Genomic DNA, 20052 nt, shown 5'->3' with positions numbered 1-20052 from the left:
CTGGGTCAAACCCTGATAAATGGGCACATGAGATTCTGCTCAAATGCCAGATTTACTCCTGGTGCAAATGCACTGGTAGGAGCACCAGATTGGTTCTGCTGGTGTGTTTGCACTGTGCCAACCTCTCCACAACCTGGTCCATCTTGATAAACATACACTGAGCTACTTCTGGAGATAACCTGTTTTAATGTTACCTCTCTCATGAAATGTCCAGCTCAGTCAGGGCTTCACCCCCTGAGCTTATGTCCTTACTACCAAGTCTGGATTTTAGAAACAGGTAAAATTGAGTACTGCCATCCCTCCATACCTTGGTTTGGCGCTCAAATGTCTCCTTTAGCTGAAGGTGCTTCCCTACTTTGCTTGCCAGGTCCATCCATTTCCCTTTGAACCACTTAACAGTTGGCTTTCGGAGAAGATCCTGGGCTTCAACTTTTGCTATAAATGTAATATTTTGTCCTTGGGAAAACAAAAGAAAACATTAGTCACATTAGAAACATTACTACTCATATGATAGACACCTGGCAATATGTTTGTGGAACTTTTTAAATCCTCATGAAGATTTATTAGAATTTTAATGTACATTTCTCCTAGTATAGACATTTTGCCTAGTACACACATTTTTTTGTAAAAATACATGTGGTTTTGTACATGTCACATGGGTGAAAAACTGCATTATAAAATTTGGAGAAAGATTAATTTTGGAGGATGGTAATTTGTGTACTGTTTAGGAAGTGTGATTTGGGTAGGTTTGCCTTTAAATGCAAACAAAATTTAATTTCTCCCCCATATGCAAACTAGATACAGTTTCAAAAAATATACATACATCAGGTGCCATCAAAGAACCCCTTAGTTGTAAGAGCATCTGTTATATTTGAGCTATCAGTGACCAAAATCCCATACATTCCAAAACTACATAAACCCATAATTAGTTGAGCAAGCATTTTTTCTCTTGGTCTCAGCAGGGTCTCTAGAAACAGGCATGTAACCCATATGTTGCAACCAGATAATAATAATTTTATTTATACCCCACCCATCTGGCTGGGTTTCCCCAGCCACTCTGGATGGCTTCCAACCGAATATTTAAAACAATACAGTGTCAGACATTAAAAGTTTCCCTAAACAGGGCTGCCTTCAGTTGTCTTTTAAAAGATGCTGTGTGTGTGGTTTTCCTGCTGAACCCACAGAAGCTGAGGCTGAGGCTGTGCACAGAAGCTGAGGCTGTCCAGAAAAAGGAGGAGGGCCTGAATCCAGTCCGCCCCCCCCCTCGATTGTTCCTGTTTTCCTCTAAATAGCTAGATCAGGGGTAGGCAACCTAAGGGCCAGGGGCTGGAGGCGGCCCAATTGCCTTCTCAATCCGGCCCGCAGATGGTCCGGGTATCAGCGTGTTTTTACATGAGTAGAATGTGTTCTTTTATTTAAAATGCATCTCTGGGTTATTTTTAGGGCATAGGAATTCATTCATTTCCCCACCCAAAATATAGTCCAGCCCACTGTCTGAGGGACGGTGGACCAGCCCACAGCTGGAAAAGGTTGCTGACCTCTGAGCTAGATGATTGAATTTTAACTTCTAGAAAGGGCTCTGCTGCTTCATATGTGCTCCTGGATTAATCAGCCATTAAAATTTATTTCCATATGAAATTTGAAAGTGTAATCTCGGTATGTTAAAGTCTTTTGAGCTTCATAAGGTATAAGTGTATAGCTGAATCCTGTGCATGTTTACTCAGAAGTAAGCACCACTTTGTTTAGTGAGGCTTATTCCAGGCAAATATGCATAAGATTTCAGTCTTAAACATTTTTGGGAAGAGGGGCAATGGAGGACTAATTGATCATTTGAGAATACCAGAAACTACAGCATTTGCTGAAGCTAAGTAGGTATAGCCCTATTCAGAATCCCATGTATGTGTAATAGACAAATTAATATATACATATATATTTTAAAAAATTGTTACAGCACTTACCGACACTAATTGTTCCACCCTTTGGTTTTTCAACAAATAAAAGGGATTTCTGTGAATTGTCTTGCTTATCTCCTTCTTCCTGAGGGCCATCTCCCATAGACCATACTAATATGGAGAAAGAGGGGAGAAATTAACTTATTGCAATAAACCTTGCAATCTAATTTCTTTATCTTAGCTCTAACATGCCCTTCCTTTAAACTACAACTACTTCAAAGGGTACTTACGTTCTCCGTCACATTTTTTCAGCCTGACATGATGTTATTGGAAGCAAAAGGATAGGAAATTCTTATTGAACACAACTTTCTGAATGGAATTGCCCTGTCTGTGGTGATGGAAAATTATAATATTGTGCTGGTCTGTGTCATTGCTTTCACAGCAAATAAATACAAAAATAGTTGTATATTAATAGATATATACTGTATAGATGATATATTAAAACACACTGTAAAAGCTTAATGTCAGTGTTAATTGGGGAACAGCTGAATAGTTTTTCTTGCAAGTGTTGGTAATTAAGATCTTAATCTGCAATAACCAATAAAGATTGTGTAAGCTCATCTGTGGAGAAACAGTATCTGTACAGAGGCATGCCTTAAACATTACGGCACTGGGGTCTTCTTCAACCCTATGATTCTATAATTCCATCATTCCCAGTTTGATTCTGGTTGTGTGTGGAAATAACACAATTTCACATAAAAATAACTTTCATGCAAAGTAAATTCCATGAAAATATCAACATTGTTCTAGTTTCTAAGGAACAGCATGCTTTGTCAAACAAAGTACGTAAGACATATGTGCCCAAGGGTCAAATGTTTAACGTGAGTCTTGGGTTGTTGTGTTGGTTTTTTTACATCCCCACTGTAAAAATTAGTTGCAATCTGTTAAAAAAAAAGAAAAAGGAGAAGGAGAGGTCTGTGCCTAGGTCTTCCAGATTTATTTTCTGGAATGATCTATGTTAGCCTCATGTAACCTGCTGCCCTCAGTGGTTTTGTTTTGGATTACAATTCCCATCAGCCCCAGACAACATGGCAAATGTCCAGGGATAATTGGAGTTGTAGTCCAAAACATCTGGTGGGCGCCAGGAAGACACCAGGCTGACTTTTGTGCTCCAGAGCTCCATGTGAGCAGGTGCATCTCTTTTCACTCCAGTGAAGTGCATGGAGAAGTCCTTGCTCACATGGAGTTCTGCTTGCACACTGGAACCTCATGAAACTTTGGAGCAGGATCTTTTTTCTAGATCTGAAACAAATATAAAACAAAAACCAAAGGTTAGCACGAAGGGTACAAAAGTCAGCAACCGCATCTGTCGAAAAGTAAGCTACAATAAATTGTTCATTAATAGTTATTGCATTAGGAGAAAATTGGAATGTTTGGGGGTCTTTGTTCTTCCTCCTTTCCTTTCTGTTTTAGAAAATCTCACCTGAGTCCTTTCTCTCTCCTGACCGATTAGTCCCACCTGAAAGGTAAGAGTAAACCGGATGATGTCAAATCAAAAGCTATACCTTGGTTACTATTCTGGCTGTGTAGGATTGGGAGCTATTGTCATATGCTGAAAGACGGGGGGAGGGAGGGTTGTAGAAGTAATGGGATTGTCTAATCAGTGGAAGGAGAGTGGGAAACTTCCTAGAGGCTAATAAGAAGACATAAGATCCAGCAACTTTGCTGCAGCTAAGCACACCAGGGTGAGGTTGGTGCTGGATAAGATAAATAAAAGGGCATTATCATGGCGCATACATCTCTCTGTGGCTAATAGCCATGATGTGTAGATGGGAAACTTCATATTCTGAGGCCATATACTCAGCAGCATCTAGCTGGCCACTATGCAATGTAGGATACCAGGCAAGATGGAACAATGGCCTGATCCATCAAAGCTCTTCCTAGGGGCACTGCCCAATGTTAGTCATATGCAGAGAGTAGACCTACTGAAATTAATGGACATGCCTAACTTAGGTTTGCTCATTTCAGTTGGTCTACTCTAGCTGGATTCAGCCCTAGGGGACAACTTGGGGACTGAGTTCCAGCAAGATAGAAAGACTGGATATAAATCCACTATCTTCTTTCAGAGTGACAAGTTGTGCTTCCCTTGAAGTTCCATTGTATGCAACAGAACTTGCACACCACTCGGCAGAAACAAAAGCACCTTGTGCTTTCAGTGTTCCTAAATGCTTAGCTTTGGAGCATATAGTGGCTAAGAAACTCCCTTTGCATGCTTATTGTGTGACTCTAGGACATTGGAGATGGGGACAATGCAGGGATCCTATTGCAGAAATAGAAACAGGCCTTCAACCCCCTGGTTAGATGGACTCATGTCTGGCTGACAACAGAAGAACCAGTTCTCGTTAGTTCTCCTCATCATAGCAGACAAACACTGTAAAATGGAATAGACCTCCTAACCTGCAGTTGAAGTGTCATCTTCATCTGTAAAAAGAAATACATAACAAGTAAAACAAAGCAAGCAAGGAAAAGGAAGAATGAGTTATCCTTTTTTTTTTTTTTTTTAGTACATATGAATGATAATGAGGAACCTGCAAGAGAAGGAAGGGAAACCATGATAGCTGGAAACACTGGTAATGAAAACTGCAAACTGATGGATAAAGCTTTATGGGATCGAGCAGCTGGAATGGTCAACTTCAATGCTTCACGCAAGTACAAAAAATGGGATGTAATGTGTGATCTATTATTAAAACATGGGTATGAATGAGAGTTTTCAGAGTGGTTGTGTATGTTAGAAATATTGAGGGGGGGAATGGAGTACAAAAAAGCCACAATGAAAATCAAGGTCAACCATAGATCTGACCTTCTGAAGAGGATGTCATTTCACTGACGTTCCCGTCTGCAAGTAAAATGTGTACATAAAGGGTTTTTTATATAAATATATATATACAAAAAAATAACACTATAATTAGGAAAAAAAGACTCCATCACTTGGCAGAAGGTGGCTCCAAATTAATGAGATTCAACCATTACCTTTTCTTCTTTCAAATTCTGACAAACTGCCTAGATAAAAACTATATCACTTGTATGATCAATAAGGATCTCGCTCGGTCCTGTCAAAATCAAGACTCTTATGTCCCATTTCATTCAGTGGAAGAGTTAGGCACGTATTTAGCTCTTTCCCATCCTAAGTCAACAGGGCCTAAGAGTCCACCTATTTGTTATTGCAAATAGTAAAGCAATAAGAATTCTGTTTAGAATTGACATATTTCTCGTAATTTAGAGATTAGAAGAGCACATATATACTTCAATGTGATAATTAGCGGTGGTCTAGATTTAAGATGTTAATATCTTGAGCTACAACCAATAAATATGCATGTTAGGTCATCCTAATTCCCCAACAAAATACACATCCCCCAATACTCCACTATTACAATTATATAACAACTTAGTTTAAGTTTAAGATGGGCAAATGAAAGGAAAAAGGCTGAAAGGTCACTGGCAATATTTATATTGTACACTATTTATACTGTAAATAAATATTACTGGAATAACTTATGTTTTACCTCTGTGGAAGGCCACACAACAAATATGAGTGACGAAGACATTTCCCACATGGCTGAAGTAGACTTTCAAATACATTGCATGAAAACCACTTCCATCGCATTTTAGGATGTCTGTCTGACACTCTGTCTTTTTGTTTTTAAAGTGATCTTAATATAATTATGGAAATTTGCTGTCCATAAGTTACACTTAAATGATTTAAAGAAGTTCCTGATGAGAAGAAGAATCAAGCCATTTTAACAAAAGGCACACTGTATGAAGAACAAAATAATTCAGAATTTCAGAACATTATATCCACTTACCCATGTAAGAAAAGCATTTTCAATTGAAATCATCCAGAAAAGGTGAATTCTGGCTCCATAATAATCAGTGACTTTACTTGGAGCCAGGATGTCACATTTTCAATCACATGAGTAGTCAAGCTCTTACTTATGTGATTAGTCCCGATCCTGCAAACATGGAAGTATGCATGGTGTCCCTGAATCAGAGTATGCTTCTAATCAAAAATTTGAAGATTATGTTACTCATATGAGTAAATGCTTTTGAAATGAAGGCAGTTCTATATACAGAGCAAGTACATTTTCAAGCAGCCCATTAACACAAGTTTTTAAAAGGGAGGAATCAGACTTGATTTTGGCTTCAAAATTATTGTGATTTTCTTAGGCTAAACTACACATTACACTGTAAATCTGTTATTAGTTTCCTGACTTTTATTTTATAATGAAATGTAGCTATACAGGCAGCTGTAAATTTGCTAGCAGCAGCAGTGGAGACAGTTATATTAACCTTCTTTCCATGCTCTGTTCACAATCAAAACTTCCTCCTCAGCGACTTTTGGCCCACATGGGAAAACACCACCATATTTCCCACCACAATAGGGCAAACAGCAGCTGGGAAAATGGAACAGGGAAAGAGTTAAACATACACTGCCCATGAACCATTAAGATGAGCAAACTGCATTTTTAAAAAATGTTTTCAACAGTACTGAGACATTGCTTTTGAGGCCAACTATTAGCATGTTGACCCTTTCAAAGGAAGTCAAAGCACTGACTCACACTAAAGGTACACAGAAGGAATTGTTTGATCTCAGGAAAATGATGTATAATAATTATTATTATTTCTGTTGGGTACAGGGTACATTTAGGTTTGGAACACCTGCAAATTCCATGAGCTGCAAGATGGCATGAAGATGCTAATCTTCAGAGTTATGATCATGATAAATGATAGCCTCATGATAAATGAGTGAACAATATGAATATTGTGCTAACTGATCAGAATGTAACAACTGGCTCCAAGACTGGCAGTTAATCAAAGTAACATAAATTCACACTCATCTGTCTTCTTCACAATAGTGTTCTTGTTGTGGTCAATGTAAACATGAAGGAAATATGTAATTTGCTCAGTTCAGTCAGCACAATATATGTGATGTCATGCTTGTTATCCAAGTGGAAGATGATCATCACACAAAAAAGTCGTCTAATTTGTTATTATATTGTTGAATGATGTGAGAAACTGGAAGAACAAAAAGCAGCTGGTTGGTGTGTAAGGTGACAACTGCAGATTCACCAGCCAGTGCCATTTATATTTTCTAAGCAGAAAAAAGTTAATACCAACCAGTCTGTATAGCCCCAGGACATTAAAATGGGTTGTGAACCTTCTATGGATATCAAGGTAACATACGACAGCAGAACTGCTTTGACAGATGGGATGGAGAAAAAACCTGCAGCAATCCATCTTTCCTAATTCTTTAGTTGCTAGAACTGGATGAAGTGGTTGTTTAATCAAAATGGAACAATGATTCAAGAGCGATCAGTTTAAAAATGAGAAAGTGATGATCTAATCTATGTTAGCAACATCATCTGTTCAAAAGATAACAAATACCCAAAGAATATCAGACCTGATGGTAGAATTACGATCATTATTTCACTCTCCTTTTCTTCTGCAAGTAAAATTTTAATGGAATATAAATATATTTAATAATGGAACTTGTGAAAAGAGCTAAACAAGAGGAAGGCATTCTGGTGCAAACAGATTTCTTTACCACAAAAAGACGTACTGTATACCAGTTGGGTAGATCAGGTGATTCACTAAAGCAACAGTTTCACTTGGCTGAAGAAAGTTGACCTAACTTTAACCACCTTTGCCAATCTATTTCCACTCTGTCAGCACTGGTGGAGGAAGAGGAATGCGGGGGGAGTGCACCGCCCCTGGCAGTGCGATCCCCAGGGTGCCATCATGGTTTCCCCCCTCGCCCGTTCTGGGTGTTCCGCCTCCGGGACGCGCACCAGCCCTGCCCCCTCCTGCTCTCCACCCCCCAGTGCGGGAGCATGAAGCTCTGCCACTGTCTGTCAGCCCACCTATAAAGGGAGCTTCTATCTAAAAGTACAAGTTTAGTTCTACACATGCAGTATTATCACAACTGAAGTTGACCTCTCATCTAGCAAAGCCCATCTTATCCCTCACCAGTCCAGATCTACCTAAGAGATCTACCTTGACTGATGTTTGTTTCATGATGGGAATTTGCTAATACTCAGCAGATGCAAAGCATCATACTTAGACTTTAAGTAGTTACAATATATGGTCAGTAGTACTGCAATGTAATCTATATGTCATTTCCTATTCATCCTGAGATGTATATGTTGAGTAATGCTGGAATTTGCCAATGACACTTCTGAAAAATTAGGGAGGTGGCATTGCAATAATGGTCTAAGATGGCTGAAGGGGCCTACAGTCCACTTGATTGTAGTTTTCATGGAGGTGACCTGATAGAATGGCTCAGATTCACTATTGGCCCATTTCAACAGCAACCTTGCTTGCAAAAAATATGCTCTTATTCCCTTACTCCCTTACATGAAGGCATTCACCGTGGATGCCAATATAATCACATCTGCGTTATCATAACAACAGGGCAACCAAAATGATCAAGGGGTAGGAGGAAAGGCTTCACAATAAAAAAAAAGTATAGAGAAAAATAAGCATGGGGAAACATAATATACAAAATTATGCATGATAGGAAGAACGTAGGTAAGGAGAAAAACCCAGGGTCATCCATTGAAGCTGAATGGTATGCGATTTGGGAATGACAAAATGAACTACTTCTTTGCACAGTTAAAATGGCAGCACTTTGCTAGCAGAAGACGTAGTGATGGTCACCAAACTGATGACTTGAAAGGGGGAATTAGACAATATTGGATAAAAATATTAGTATCTCCAGTGTCAGAGGCAGCAGGAGAGGGCTAATGAGCAATTTAACAAACAAACAAACAAATAAATTGAACAGAATCAACGAGATAACAACACTTCCCCAGAAGTCTATGGAATAGTCTACCTTTCTCTTTACTATACATCAAATGGTTTTTAAAAGTATGTCAGGCATGGAGTACCTCTAGCTCCCATCATCTCTGGCCATTGGTCATGGTTGCTGGGATAGATGAGACTTGCAGTTTAGCAACATCTGAGGAGCCAAAGGGTCCCCATCCCTGCAGTATGTCATCAATGTAGCAGGAGGGTGTGCTGTTTCATATTTGCAAGTTGCTGATGTACTACTGAGGCTCCAGTAGTACTAATGAAATTTTATCTATGTCCACTTGCCAGATCTGCTACAGTTGCTCATTAGCTTTAAATATAGACATCTACGTATGTCTATAAAAGACAGCTGAGATTTTATACAGAGTTTTGATGGAAACTTCAATCAAAATCACAGGGGAAACAATCAGATGTTTGAGTAGATCACAGAACCTAGACAGATGAAAATGAAACATGCAGGTAATTTATTAGATGGGTGGATACCTGGATGGAACCTAAAGAAAGAAATGAGCACATTAATTTTATGTTGTTATTTCAGGAAATGAGCGCAGTTCTGGTAGCTATGTCTTCAGCACAAAAATGAAGATGAATGAAAGCACATTGTGGAATGTAATATGTGAGAGTACGTTGGTAGTTACGTAGACACACATGATGATGCTGGACAAACAGAAATGTAGAACGGAGGATAACATAGTGAGTTTGGTGAGGCTGCTGTACATTCAATTCTTCTGTAAATAAAATACATATTGGATATATGACAGAGATGTAGCATTCCATAAATGCAAATTAATACCTTGCTTCAAAACACAAAATTTAGAACTATGTAGTATGGATTGCACTGAAGATTGCATCCCCATCATTACTTGGAAACAAATAGTTACCCTGGGCATACCCCAAGGCAGCCTTGCCCAACTTGGTAACATCCCAATGTTTTGGACTGCAACTCCCATCAATCCTAGTCGGCATGTGCTCACCAGGTTGGACAAGGCTCCCCTAAGAGTTGTGGAAGGCTTGGGGGGAGCGTGGTTTGCTTGCAGGGCATTATGGAGGACTATAGGACAGAAAGTCTTAAGGATTCCACCTGACATGCAGAATTAGTCATACAGGACTTTTGATTCTGGCCAAAGTGATTGGCAGGGCAATTCAGAGCAGCATCTCATATTTTGAATGGTAGACAAAGGCTTTCTTTCAGATACTGAAGCCCTTTAAAGCTCTTATGACAAGAGCTAGTACCTTAAACTAATAGGTAAAAGTGTTATAGTGGTTAAGAGTAGTTAATATTATGTTTGTCATTTATGGTTGCTTTTGATGGTTTCTATGCCATTTTTGTGCAATACCTCAATCTTGGGAGCCATTACAATAAAGGGCAGACTGGAGCCAGTGTTGTATAGTGGTTAGAGTGTCAGACTAGGACTTGGGAGACCAGGGTTCAAATCCCAACTCGGCCATGAAGCTCACTTTGTGACCTTGGGCCCGTCACTGCCTGTCAGCCTAGGCTACCTCATATTAATTGGGTGATCTTGGACCAGCCTTTCTCTCTCTCTTCTCAGCCTAACCTACCTCAAAGGGTTGTCATGAAGATTAATTAAGGGAGTGGTAGAAACATGCATGCTGCCTTGAACTCTTTGGAGGAAAAGCAGACTATAAATGCAATAAAAGGTAAAGGTAAAGGACCCCTGAAGTTAAGTCCAGTCGCAGACGACTCTGGGGTTGCGGAGCTCATCTCTCTTTACAGGCTGAGGGAGCTGGCATTTGTCCGCAGACAGTTTTTCCGGGCCATGTGGCCAGCATGACCAAGCCGCTTCTGACGAAACCAGAGCAGTGCACAGAAATGCCATTTACCTTCCCGCCAGAGCAGTACCTATTTATCTACTTGCACTTTTTGCAATAAAGGAAGTAATAAACTGGACCAGGAAACAAAGAGGTAGCAAGAGCTGGAGTGACACGTTTTTGCTGCTCTTCTCTACAGCTTGGCAGCAGCATTGCACATCAATAAAAGTTACTGGACACTTTTCAAGGGCGGGCAATATTCCTGTGTCAAAGTTACTAAAGCAGAGATTAGGCCAACATGGTGTCCTCTGAATGGCACCAGACTCTAGTTTCTGTTATCCCTGCCCATTGGCCATGCTGGCTGAGACTGATGGGAGTTGGAGTCCAACAACACCTGCACATTGTTAATACATCCTATCCCCTGCACTAAATCATAAATGGCTGTGGCTAGGCCTGCCCTCTCCAAGGAAGAGTTGAATGGGCATACCAGCTGAAGCAAGTAAATGGGGAAATGAAGGGGGGGAAGCATTGGCGGTGGGGAAAATCCAGGAAGCCATATGAAATCATATCAATGAAATGAAATGAAATTCAGGACTGTATGGGGAACTGGAAGAAAGAAGAGAAAACATACATATGACCTATACTGCTGTAGCATCTACTTATATGTTGCCTCCTTCTAGCTTTTGGAGAACAACTGCACTCACCTTGGTTAGGTGCATTTCCATCTTCCTCAGGTTTATTTTGTTCTGTAGAAGTAGAAGCAACATCGTTTTGAGAGAAAACACCCAGATCATCAACATTTGTGCTGGCGTACCCGCCTGCAATGCTGGCACAACATGTTTAGATGTTGCGCACGCACAGCAGCCACTACGCCCCGGAGAATTAATTGCCAGAGGCTGAAAGAGTTAGACCATTAATATAAATGGAAATTAACTGGATCCTATTAGCATGTCAATGCTTGTTGGTTGAAACAATGAGTTAGGAAAGGGACCATATCTCAGTGGGAGGACACATGCTTTGGATACAGAAAGTCTCAGATTCAGGTCATGGAAAAGGAAACTGAACAGGTGATGGATAGGCAGCCTCTGTCTGACAGCCAGTAGAGCTGCTGCCATTCAAAGTAGATAATACTTGGCTTTAGAGGTGTGGGTGGGCAAGGTTTACAGCAATAAACAAACAAAAATTCTGCCAGGAGTGGGTGGGACCCCAAGATGGCCCAATGAGAACTGAGCATGCTCAGTGACCACAGAATGCTAATTGATGCTGGAATGGGGAAGGGGGGTGGAATGCAGTATCTTGAAAAAGGGCATGGCTGGCTGAAACCCTGAACAGAAGCCCTCAAGAGCGTAACATTATTAAATTTTTTGCAGGTCCCACTCATTTTACATATATGCAAACAATCTGGATAGCTCAGTAGAGCATAAGACTCTCAGGGTTGTGGGTTTGAGCTCCACGTAGGGCAAAAGATTCCTGTATTCCATGGGGTTGGACTAGATGACCCCTCATAGTCCTTTCGAACTCTACAAATCTATGATCTATGAACCCGGAGTAGCAGTGCAATCTTATGTATATTTGTTCAGTGGGGCTCATTCGGAAAACATGCATACGATTGCAACCTGAAAGTAACTCCGAACTACCCTGCACCAACATTTCCCCTGTTTAGTGTATGTACACGGGAATGAATCCAGAATTATAATAATCAAGTCTTAGAAGAGCAGTAGCAAATTTTCTTTCTACCCCCTTCCCCCTCTGCATATTTGGTCACATACTTTATACTTTTAATGCAGCAAGCTTCTAGATGTGGCAGCCACAATCTGGGCTTAACACCATTTGTGTGCTCACATTTTTGCATGTGTGTGCATATGCATGTACACAGGAAGCTCAAAATATCCAGAAAGATATGCCAAGGGCAGGAGGATCAACAGACTCTCTCTACACCTTCCCAAATACCAGGTGGGACATAGTCAGCATCTTTAGAAGAGCTGTGCAAGCTTCAGGGCTTCTGCTGAATCTGCCAGGTCAAAGGATATCCTCCCAAACATCACCTGATAAACATCAAGTGTGCTTGCTCCAGAACTATTGGTGGAGCAGGTTCCAGGATCAAAGTGCTTTGTTAAATCAAAACCACTGGAATGCAGTGACCACTTATGCAATCTGCCACATTTGTAACTTAGTGTTACAAATGTTTCTTTCCAGGAAGAAAAGAGAAGAACTTCCAACTCCATTCTTTCGCAGTTTTGTTATTTAATTCAAAAGATCTGTAAGGATTTCTAATACAACAGATCACATGGTTTACTATGTGAAATGTGCTTTGAAATGTTATGCATGCATTGAAGGGATAAGCCAACAGCAGTTAGTATTAGTTGCACAAGGTTTTTTTTTAAAATATTAAAACAAAAATGTAGGGTTGGAGCAGAAATGCTCAAATATTTGAAATCTGGTGAATTTTCAATTATTAATAAGTATTTACCCCAAATCTATGTTTGCTTGTTGCTTGTACTAGATTCCATATTCATCAGCTACCACATGGGCTAAAATATGAAATAATGCACTTTCTTTAGGCCTTCTTTTTTAACATGAGGCCTTCTTCCTCTCCCTTTCCCTCCCCTCCTTACATAACAAAGCGAAGAGGCAAAATATTTCTATTTTTCTTATTTCCATTCACTAGATCAATTCCTTGCTCCCAAATCTCCCTAAATACATCTATGTGCAATTTCTGTCAAAATAAAATCCTAGAAAAGAACTAGCATCTTCAGAATACCCACAATTTCCAGGGCTTGGGGTGGGGGGAGCAGGGGAGCCAAGGGAATTAAGCCTGCAATCCTATACCCAATTATCTCGGAATAAGTCCCAATGAACTAAATGGGACTTGCCGCTGAGTAGACATATATAGGATTCCTAGATCCTCACTGTAAATTACCATTGTAAATGGCACCCTAAGACGAGTTTAAGCTCTCAGTTACCTGGGAATAAGCCCCTTGATCTCAGTGGGACTTACTTCTGAGAAGAGACGTACTGTTAATCTTGTAGAAGTGCAGTTATTAATCCAATAAACAGTCACCTCTTTGTGTATTGTATGAAGCCTATACAATATATCTATATCAACAAAAACCACAAATTCTAGTGACTAACCTGGAGGTGGTGCAGTCTCTGCTTCTGTTTCATCTGAAAAGGATAGAAGAAGCACTTTTAGAAACATAAATGTATACGAATAGATACATATGTTCTAGTACAGTACTGAATACAGCTTGAAGAGCTAGACAAATTCTGAATTTCATGCTATACATGAAAGCCTTCCCATTATGGATTTGTAGATGTTTATTGTGGTCTTGTGTATAACCCACTAATTTATTAGGTTTTATTCAAATTGTTTTATTGTTGTACAGATGAAAGCAGCGAACTATCTCACCAAATAGTTGGTTCACATTGCTTTTATTTTCCTGTAACAAACACCAAATTGATTTGCCATTTCCTTGCATTATCATTATTTTACAAATAATATTGTTGCAAATAATATTTCATCAACATACGGTACATAAGAACATTTGTTAAGTTGGAAAGGAAATTAATTAACTCAAATAATCATGTCCAATTATTTCAGTGGTTCTACTTTGGGTGTGTGGGATGTTAGGGGAGGGATAATACCTCTGGTGGGGGACGTGCTCTTTCTGGGGTAGTTTGTCCACCTTTGATCCCCACCCTGCACTCAATTCTCACTTGTGTCTCCTAGAAGCTGTCAGCATGCAACAGCAGCCACACCCTGGGAAACAGCTTTGACTGATCAGCTAAACTTGGTGAGGGCAAGTTGATGGGTCTCAATCTCTCAGTGAGTTAGGTACTTCCCCTGCATGTGAAAACTGGCTCCAGCATATTGAGCGGACAAGACTAATAGTGGGTTCAACGGTCAAGAAGGGAGTTTCTGCACATGTTCTAGAGGGAAATGAGGAGCAGAGGGGGCTCGTCAACATGAGATGCTAGCCTATCTAGGAGAAGGAAAACTCTGATCCTAAGCCTTCACTGCCTTGCAACTATATTCATGTGAAAACAAAAAAATTCCTTCCAGTAGCACCTTAAAGACCAACTAAGTCAGTTCTTGGTATGAGCTTTCGTGTGCATGCACACTTCTTCAGATACACTGAAACAGAAGTCACCGGTGCTACTTTAAGGTGCTACTGGAAGGAATTTTTTTGTTTTGACTATGGCAGACCAACACGGCTACCTATCTATATTCATGTGAGAAAGGCTTCAGGAGGAAAAACCCATACCCACTGCCTTGCACGACATCTCCGGGAGGAGAAAAGGCTAAGGAGTAAGCCCTACAGAAATCTGGAGTGGAATCCCTAAGACAAGGCCATGTATGCCACCTTCCAGCAACACCTGCAGCCAAGCTAGTGTCAAATGTACTGTATTGCTCTGCTTTCCTTTGGAACACATCAATGAGGCTGAGAGGGGGTCTTGTCGTCTGGACAGTCCAGGACCACCATACACATTGGCCAGCTTGCACATGTCTCTATGTGGTGAGGCTCCCTGACTGATACATGACTCTTACTTCCAAAATGCCCCTTTGCAGAATCTATTTTATTACAATTGCTGCAAAAGTGTACTGAACTTTCTGCTTATTTTATTCCAACTGCAATAATACGCTTCACATAGTTGGAGTTCTTCATTTCTTTACTGTTTGCCTTGTCTTTATGTTGTTGTCTTGAAAATTCAATAAACACTTCTTTTTAAGAGCTACTATTTGCTCTACAGCTTTAGATCAAGCAGGTTTATAGGGCTGCTGAAGCTTCTGTGTGCCCTGTTCAGACAAACTCATGTTCCCCCAGGCAAAAAGCCTATTTGAAGTGGTGTTCCATATTTATCCAATTAGCTTGCAATGTTGAGTGGTTTGAGCAGAGCTGCACGTAAAGGTACCCTTAAACTTTACACACTGAAAATCAATCCACACCAGCTTCTACCATGTGACCAAAGATATTATAAAACCAGTGAACCCCTTGAGCAAATAATAGAAATAACATTTGAGTTTTGGCCACTCACAGTGCGACTCTACAGACTAAATATATTCTCAAGCATGCTAGTGATGTTGGTTCTCTGTTCCAGTAAGAATCCTGGTAAGCCTTCTCCTCTGGCGGCAGGCTTAAGTGTAAAATGCATTCTTGGTACATCTTGACTCTCCCTCTCCGTGTGTGTGGGTGTGGGTGTGTGTTTTATGAAGAAGAAACACTATGGGTTGGAGGGGAATTCAGTACAATGTGTGAAATAATTTAAGAACACAGTAAAATCCTGTGGGATCAAACAAAAGGCCTATGTAGGCAACACCCTGAGTGATATTTAACCAAGTTTTACTCAAAGGAGACCCACTGAAATTAATGACCCTAACTTAGTCATATTCCTTAATATCAATGGGTCTACTTTGAAGAAAACTTTGTTTCCAACTGTGGCCAACTAGATGCATGGCATGAAGGCAGCAGACCTCCTCTGCTGTTGCCTCTGCTTTCTCCGTAACAGTTATTCAGAGGTATATTGCCCTGAACATGGATGTTCTGTTTAGTTATCATGCAAACGTAGTCACTGATCAGCAAACGTAGTCACTTTTCAAGTCAGCTTGGCAGGGCCATAACATTTTGGGGCAGTGAATTCCATAAATTAAGTTTATGCTGTGTGGAAAAGTAAAGAATGTGTGTGTCTTCAGTCTACTGCCAGTTTCACTGGAGTAATTTATCCTATCCACTTTTTTTTGCCACACTATGCATAACTTTATAATCCTGTCATATACTGTCATTTTGTTGTAAGAAAGGAGCTCTACCCCTGGATAATTTAGGCTGCCCTTTTCTGCACCTTCTCCCGCACTCCGATAGCCTTTTCCAGGATGGAGTGGAGGCAGAACAGGTCGAATACTCCCCCCCCCCCAGAGCAGGAGTGATGACATCATTTTCTGAAATGCCGGGTTAACTGATGGACCCTCCTTGCTCTGGCAAGGTGATAATGAGGCTTTGAAAGTTATTTCAACAAATTAGCACAGAGGAATGTGAAAAATTATCAAGCTTACGCTGGACAATTCTTTCCTTTTCTTTGAAGGAGTTCCTACTTCATACTAACAAATTAAATGGTAACACTGCTTTGTAAGATAAAATTGCATTTCTAATACTACAAAGCTAAAAGTTGCATTTCAATTGGCTGAAGTTCTTTCTCAGCATGTTTTAAGTTGAACCTATGCTATCAGAAGCAAGCACCTCTATGCTCAATGGAACCTACTCCCAAGAACCTAGGCACGGAATTGCCAATCCTAATAAATTATGCATTATATGTGCTGCTGTGTGTACTGTATCTGGGGGTGTATAAGCCTGCATTTTTTGACTTTCACTAGGCAATGGCTATGGAATTCTCTTTAGGGATGGTGTGATCCTTTTAAAATGGTCATTTAACATCACCCATATTAAGTCAGTATTCAAGAAAAATGTAAACAATGCACTGTCACTAAAATGTGGCTATACCCCATTTTGTCCATTGCAAGAGTCCAAGTGGGTCGGCCATTAGAAATTAATTGCCCTAGTCGAGGAGAACAAGTAAAATGGCCATCCCTAGGGCAAATCATTCATTTTTAATCTTGGTTTCACAAAATACCTCAATTTAAATGACAAAATCTATAGACTTCACCATCAGTTGTGAATAGCACATGTGTGGTTTAAATGGCCAGATTTTCCAACAGTAAACTTGGTAGTAGTGATTGGGAAAGAATAAAGAGACCCCATTTTCCAATTATGATTTATATTTAATTATTTTATGCTGCTGCTCCAAGCTGGAATCAGGCTTGATGGGACTCAGAGCAAAATGCTATGTCGAGGGCCCTGGCACATGGATCAAAGCAGGGCTCCTAGACTTATTGGTTGCTATCTGCATTCTTTTATCAGTGAGACTCACCACAATAAAAGTGAAAATAAGAACATATTAGACCAAGCACTATCAAATCAAGCAAGCAGACAAGTGGCTAATGCCCATTGCTGCTACACCTGCTTGCTCACCTGAGTCAGTGAGGAAAGAAACAAGCAGAAAGAGAAGGAGGTCAAGGGTAAACAGGGTGCTGGGTCCCAACAGCTGCCCAAAGATACTAATGGTTCATGCCAGCACTGGTATGTGTGACAGCTTTTCCTCTATAAAAAGTTTGATTCCGCAGAACACCGAGGTTAATTTACCTGCTTTTCAGCCAAAGTTGCAGGGAAAATACAATATAACCTGTCAGGGGTTCAGGGAGAGAGGCGCAGATGAGGGAGGAGACAGAGAGCGAGGGGGAAGGATTCCAGGGTGACGAGGAAGAGGACGACAATGACCCAAGATTGTCCATGAGTCCGTCCAGTGAATCGGAGGACTCCCAAAAGGGAGCCCCTCTGGTCAAGCCAAGGGGAGCTAGAGGGGGAAGCAGTCAGGAGCAGGGAAACGAAGGGGGAACCCCCAGTGGGAGTTGGAGAGCGAGACCGGCTGCTCCGCTGGAACGGAGTGAGGGGGGAGGAGTGACCAGTGTGTCAGAAGGAGCAGAACAGGAAGCAGAGAGGGGAAGGAGATCAGGGCAAGACGTCCTGCCGGAAGGGGCGGAAAGTAGTACCGAGAGCAGTGTAACTGTCGAGGGGAAGGTCAGGAGCAACGTACGCGCGCCAAGTTCAAAATGGGAGGCGCGCGGAAGTGAAGAGAGTCCTGGGGAGGAGCCTGGTCCCAAAGCGCGAAGGAGGGGGGAGGAGGCGCCAGAGGATTCAGCCTCTGGAGAGTCCCGAAGGGAGAGAACACAGGGGGGCAGAAAGACCCTGCGGAAAAGGAAAGAGAGGAAGAGGTGGACCAGTACAAGCCTCTTAAACTGGTGTAGAGGCGGGACTGACTCAGAGGGGACTTCAGCGGTCTAAGCGTAACAGACGTAGAGTCACGGAGCTCGGATGTGAAGCTAAGAATGTTCTTCAATAAAAGCTTTTGTACATAAGCCGGACTGGACTTTGGTCTCTTGTGAGCTGGGACCACGGGTGACTCTGACATAACCCAACAATAAAAAATAGAAAACAAACAAACCTCTAACAATATTAAAAGCCTTAGAACCAAAAGGAAAAATAAAAGAGGCACAACCCACGCATCCAGTTCCAAAAAAAGCATCTTCAGCAATGGCAGTCTAAAAATAAAGGCATTTATTTTTTAAAAAATTGAGGGAAGCTAGTCAGACACACCTCCTTCAGAACAGAGTTGCATAACCTTCAACACTTCTCAAACAAAAATAGGAATACTCTTTTAATAGTGGTAGCCACTAACTTGGGAAGCTTTAAAAAAGGACTGGACAAATTCATGAAAGATAAGGCTGTTGATAATTACTAACCCTGCTGACCATGTTCAAGCTTTACTGTCAGAGGAAGTATGCTTCTGAATACCAGTCATTGGGAGTCACAGATTGGGTGCAGGTCTGTCTATTGCTGTGTCTGGAGAAAGCCAGAGTGTGCCTGCAGTGTGGAGCAGCTATCAGTACAGTGGTACCTCGGGTTACATACACTTCAGGTTACATACGCTTCAGGTTACAGACTCTGCTAACCAAGAAAAACTACCTCGGGTTAAGAACTTTGCTTCAGGATGAGAACAGAAATCGTGCTCCAGAGGCGCGGCAGCAGCAGGAGGCCCCATTAGCTAAAGTGGTGCTTCAGGTTAAGAACAGTTTCAGGTGAAGAACGGACCTCTGGAACGAATTAAGTACCACTGTAGTTGCTACAGAAAAATACTAATGCTGCTTTGCCACAGCAGCAAAAACTGTTTAAAAGGTTTAAAGTGTAATCATTTGCTGTTAAACTTTTATTACTGCTGAACAGTATTAGTCACTGCAGAAAGTGGCAGCAGCATTCCTGGGTTCTCCAGACCCTGGTCGCCCAATTCTTCACTCTGACAAAGGACACCATTTGTGGACATTACATAGTGCTGAAGTGTTCCTTAGCGATGGAAGGGTTTGTGTATTTCAGTTCTCTCAGCTTCTCATTTTTCCAATCTTAAATTTGTTTATACACATTTGCGAATTTTCTTTTTAAAAATCCCTGTGAAAAGTCACCAGCATTTTATGTAAATATCTCCTGATAAACACATTTTTGTATGCAGTTTTGATTAATGTACCCATTTTTGAAAGTTATATCTCCTGATACAATGCATTTTTGTATGTTATTTTTACCAATATATTCATTTTTATCCACACTTTCCCTTAATATACATATTTTTGTAAACATTGTTTGGCTGGAAAACTGCACGGGACATTTCAGATTAGACCCAATTTTGAAGGATGGCTGTTTTCTGCTCTCATCTTGTTTCAGAAATTTGATTAATTCAGCTGAATTTATCCCTCATCCCTGACATGGATATGCATGCAGTGACACCTCTGAAACCTGAAGATCGACAACAGTAACATCTCATGCTAAGAAATGTTAACTATTCATCCAACAAAGGCAAAAACAAAACAGTGGTCATTTTACTAGGAAGAGACACCAGAAAATAGGGACTGCTCCTTGGTAAAAGG

At 40.8% G+C, this 20052-nt stretch overlaps 1 protein-coding gene across 11 annotated transcripts in view; it reads right to left on the bottom strand.

Annotated features, from left to right (window-relative positions):
* MYBPC1 (myosin binding protein C1) overlaps window positions 1-20052 on the bottom strand; it is a 96082-nt gene that overhangs the window by 61987 nt on the left and 14043 nt on the right. For 5 of the 11 annotated variants that reach the window (XM_081878800.1, XM_081878805.1, XM_081878797.1 and 2 more), the window contains exons 2-8: window positions 13662-13694; window positions 11234-11275; window positions 4753-4788; window positions 4350-4373; window positions 3376-3411; window positions 1959-2063; window positions 308-456 (exon numbers count right to left, since the gene is read on the bottom strand). In XM_081878800.1, coding sequence (XP_081734926.1) covers window positions 308-456; window positions 1959-2063; window positions 3376-3411; window positions 4350-4373; window positions 4753-4788; window positions 11234-11275; window positions 13662-13694 — 425 coding nt within the window. Of the gene's footprint in view, window positions 1-307; window positions 457-1958; window positions 2064-3375; window positions 3412-4349; window positions 4374-4752; window positions 4789-7350; window positions 7388-11233; window positions 11276-13661; window positions 13695-20052 lie in introns of those variants that run through there. The other 6 variants (XM_081878801.1, XM_081878802.1, XM_081878804.1 and 3 more) reach the window with 6 other exon arrangements.

The sequence above is a fragment of the Podarcis erhardii genome (assembly GCF_964252035.2).
Source record: "Podarcis erhardii genome assembly, chromosome: 10".
Classification (NCBI taxonomy): Eukaryota; Metazoa; Chordata; class Lepidosauria; order Squamata; family Lacertidae; genus Podarcis; species Podarcis erhardii.
Note: the sequence above shows the minus strand (reverse complement) of the source record. Positions and strands in the feature narration are given on the sequence as shown.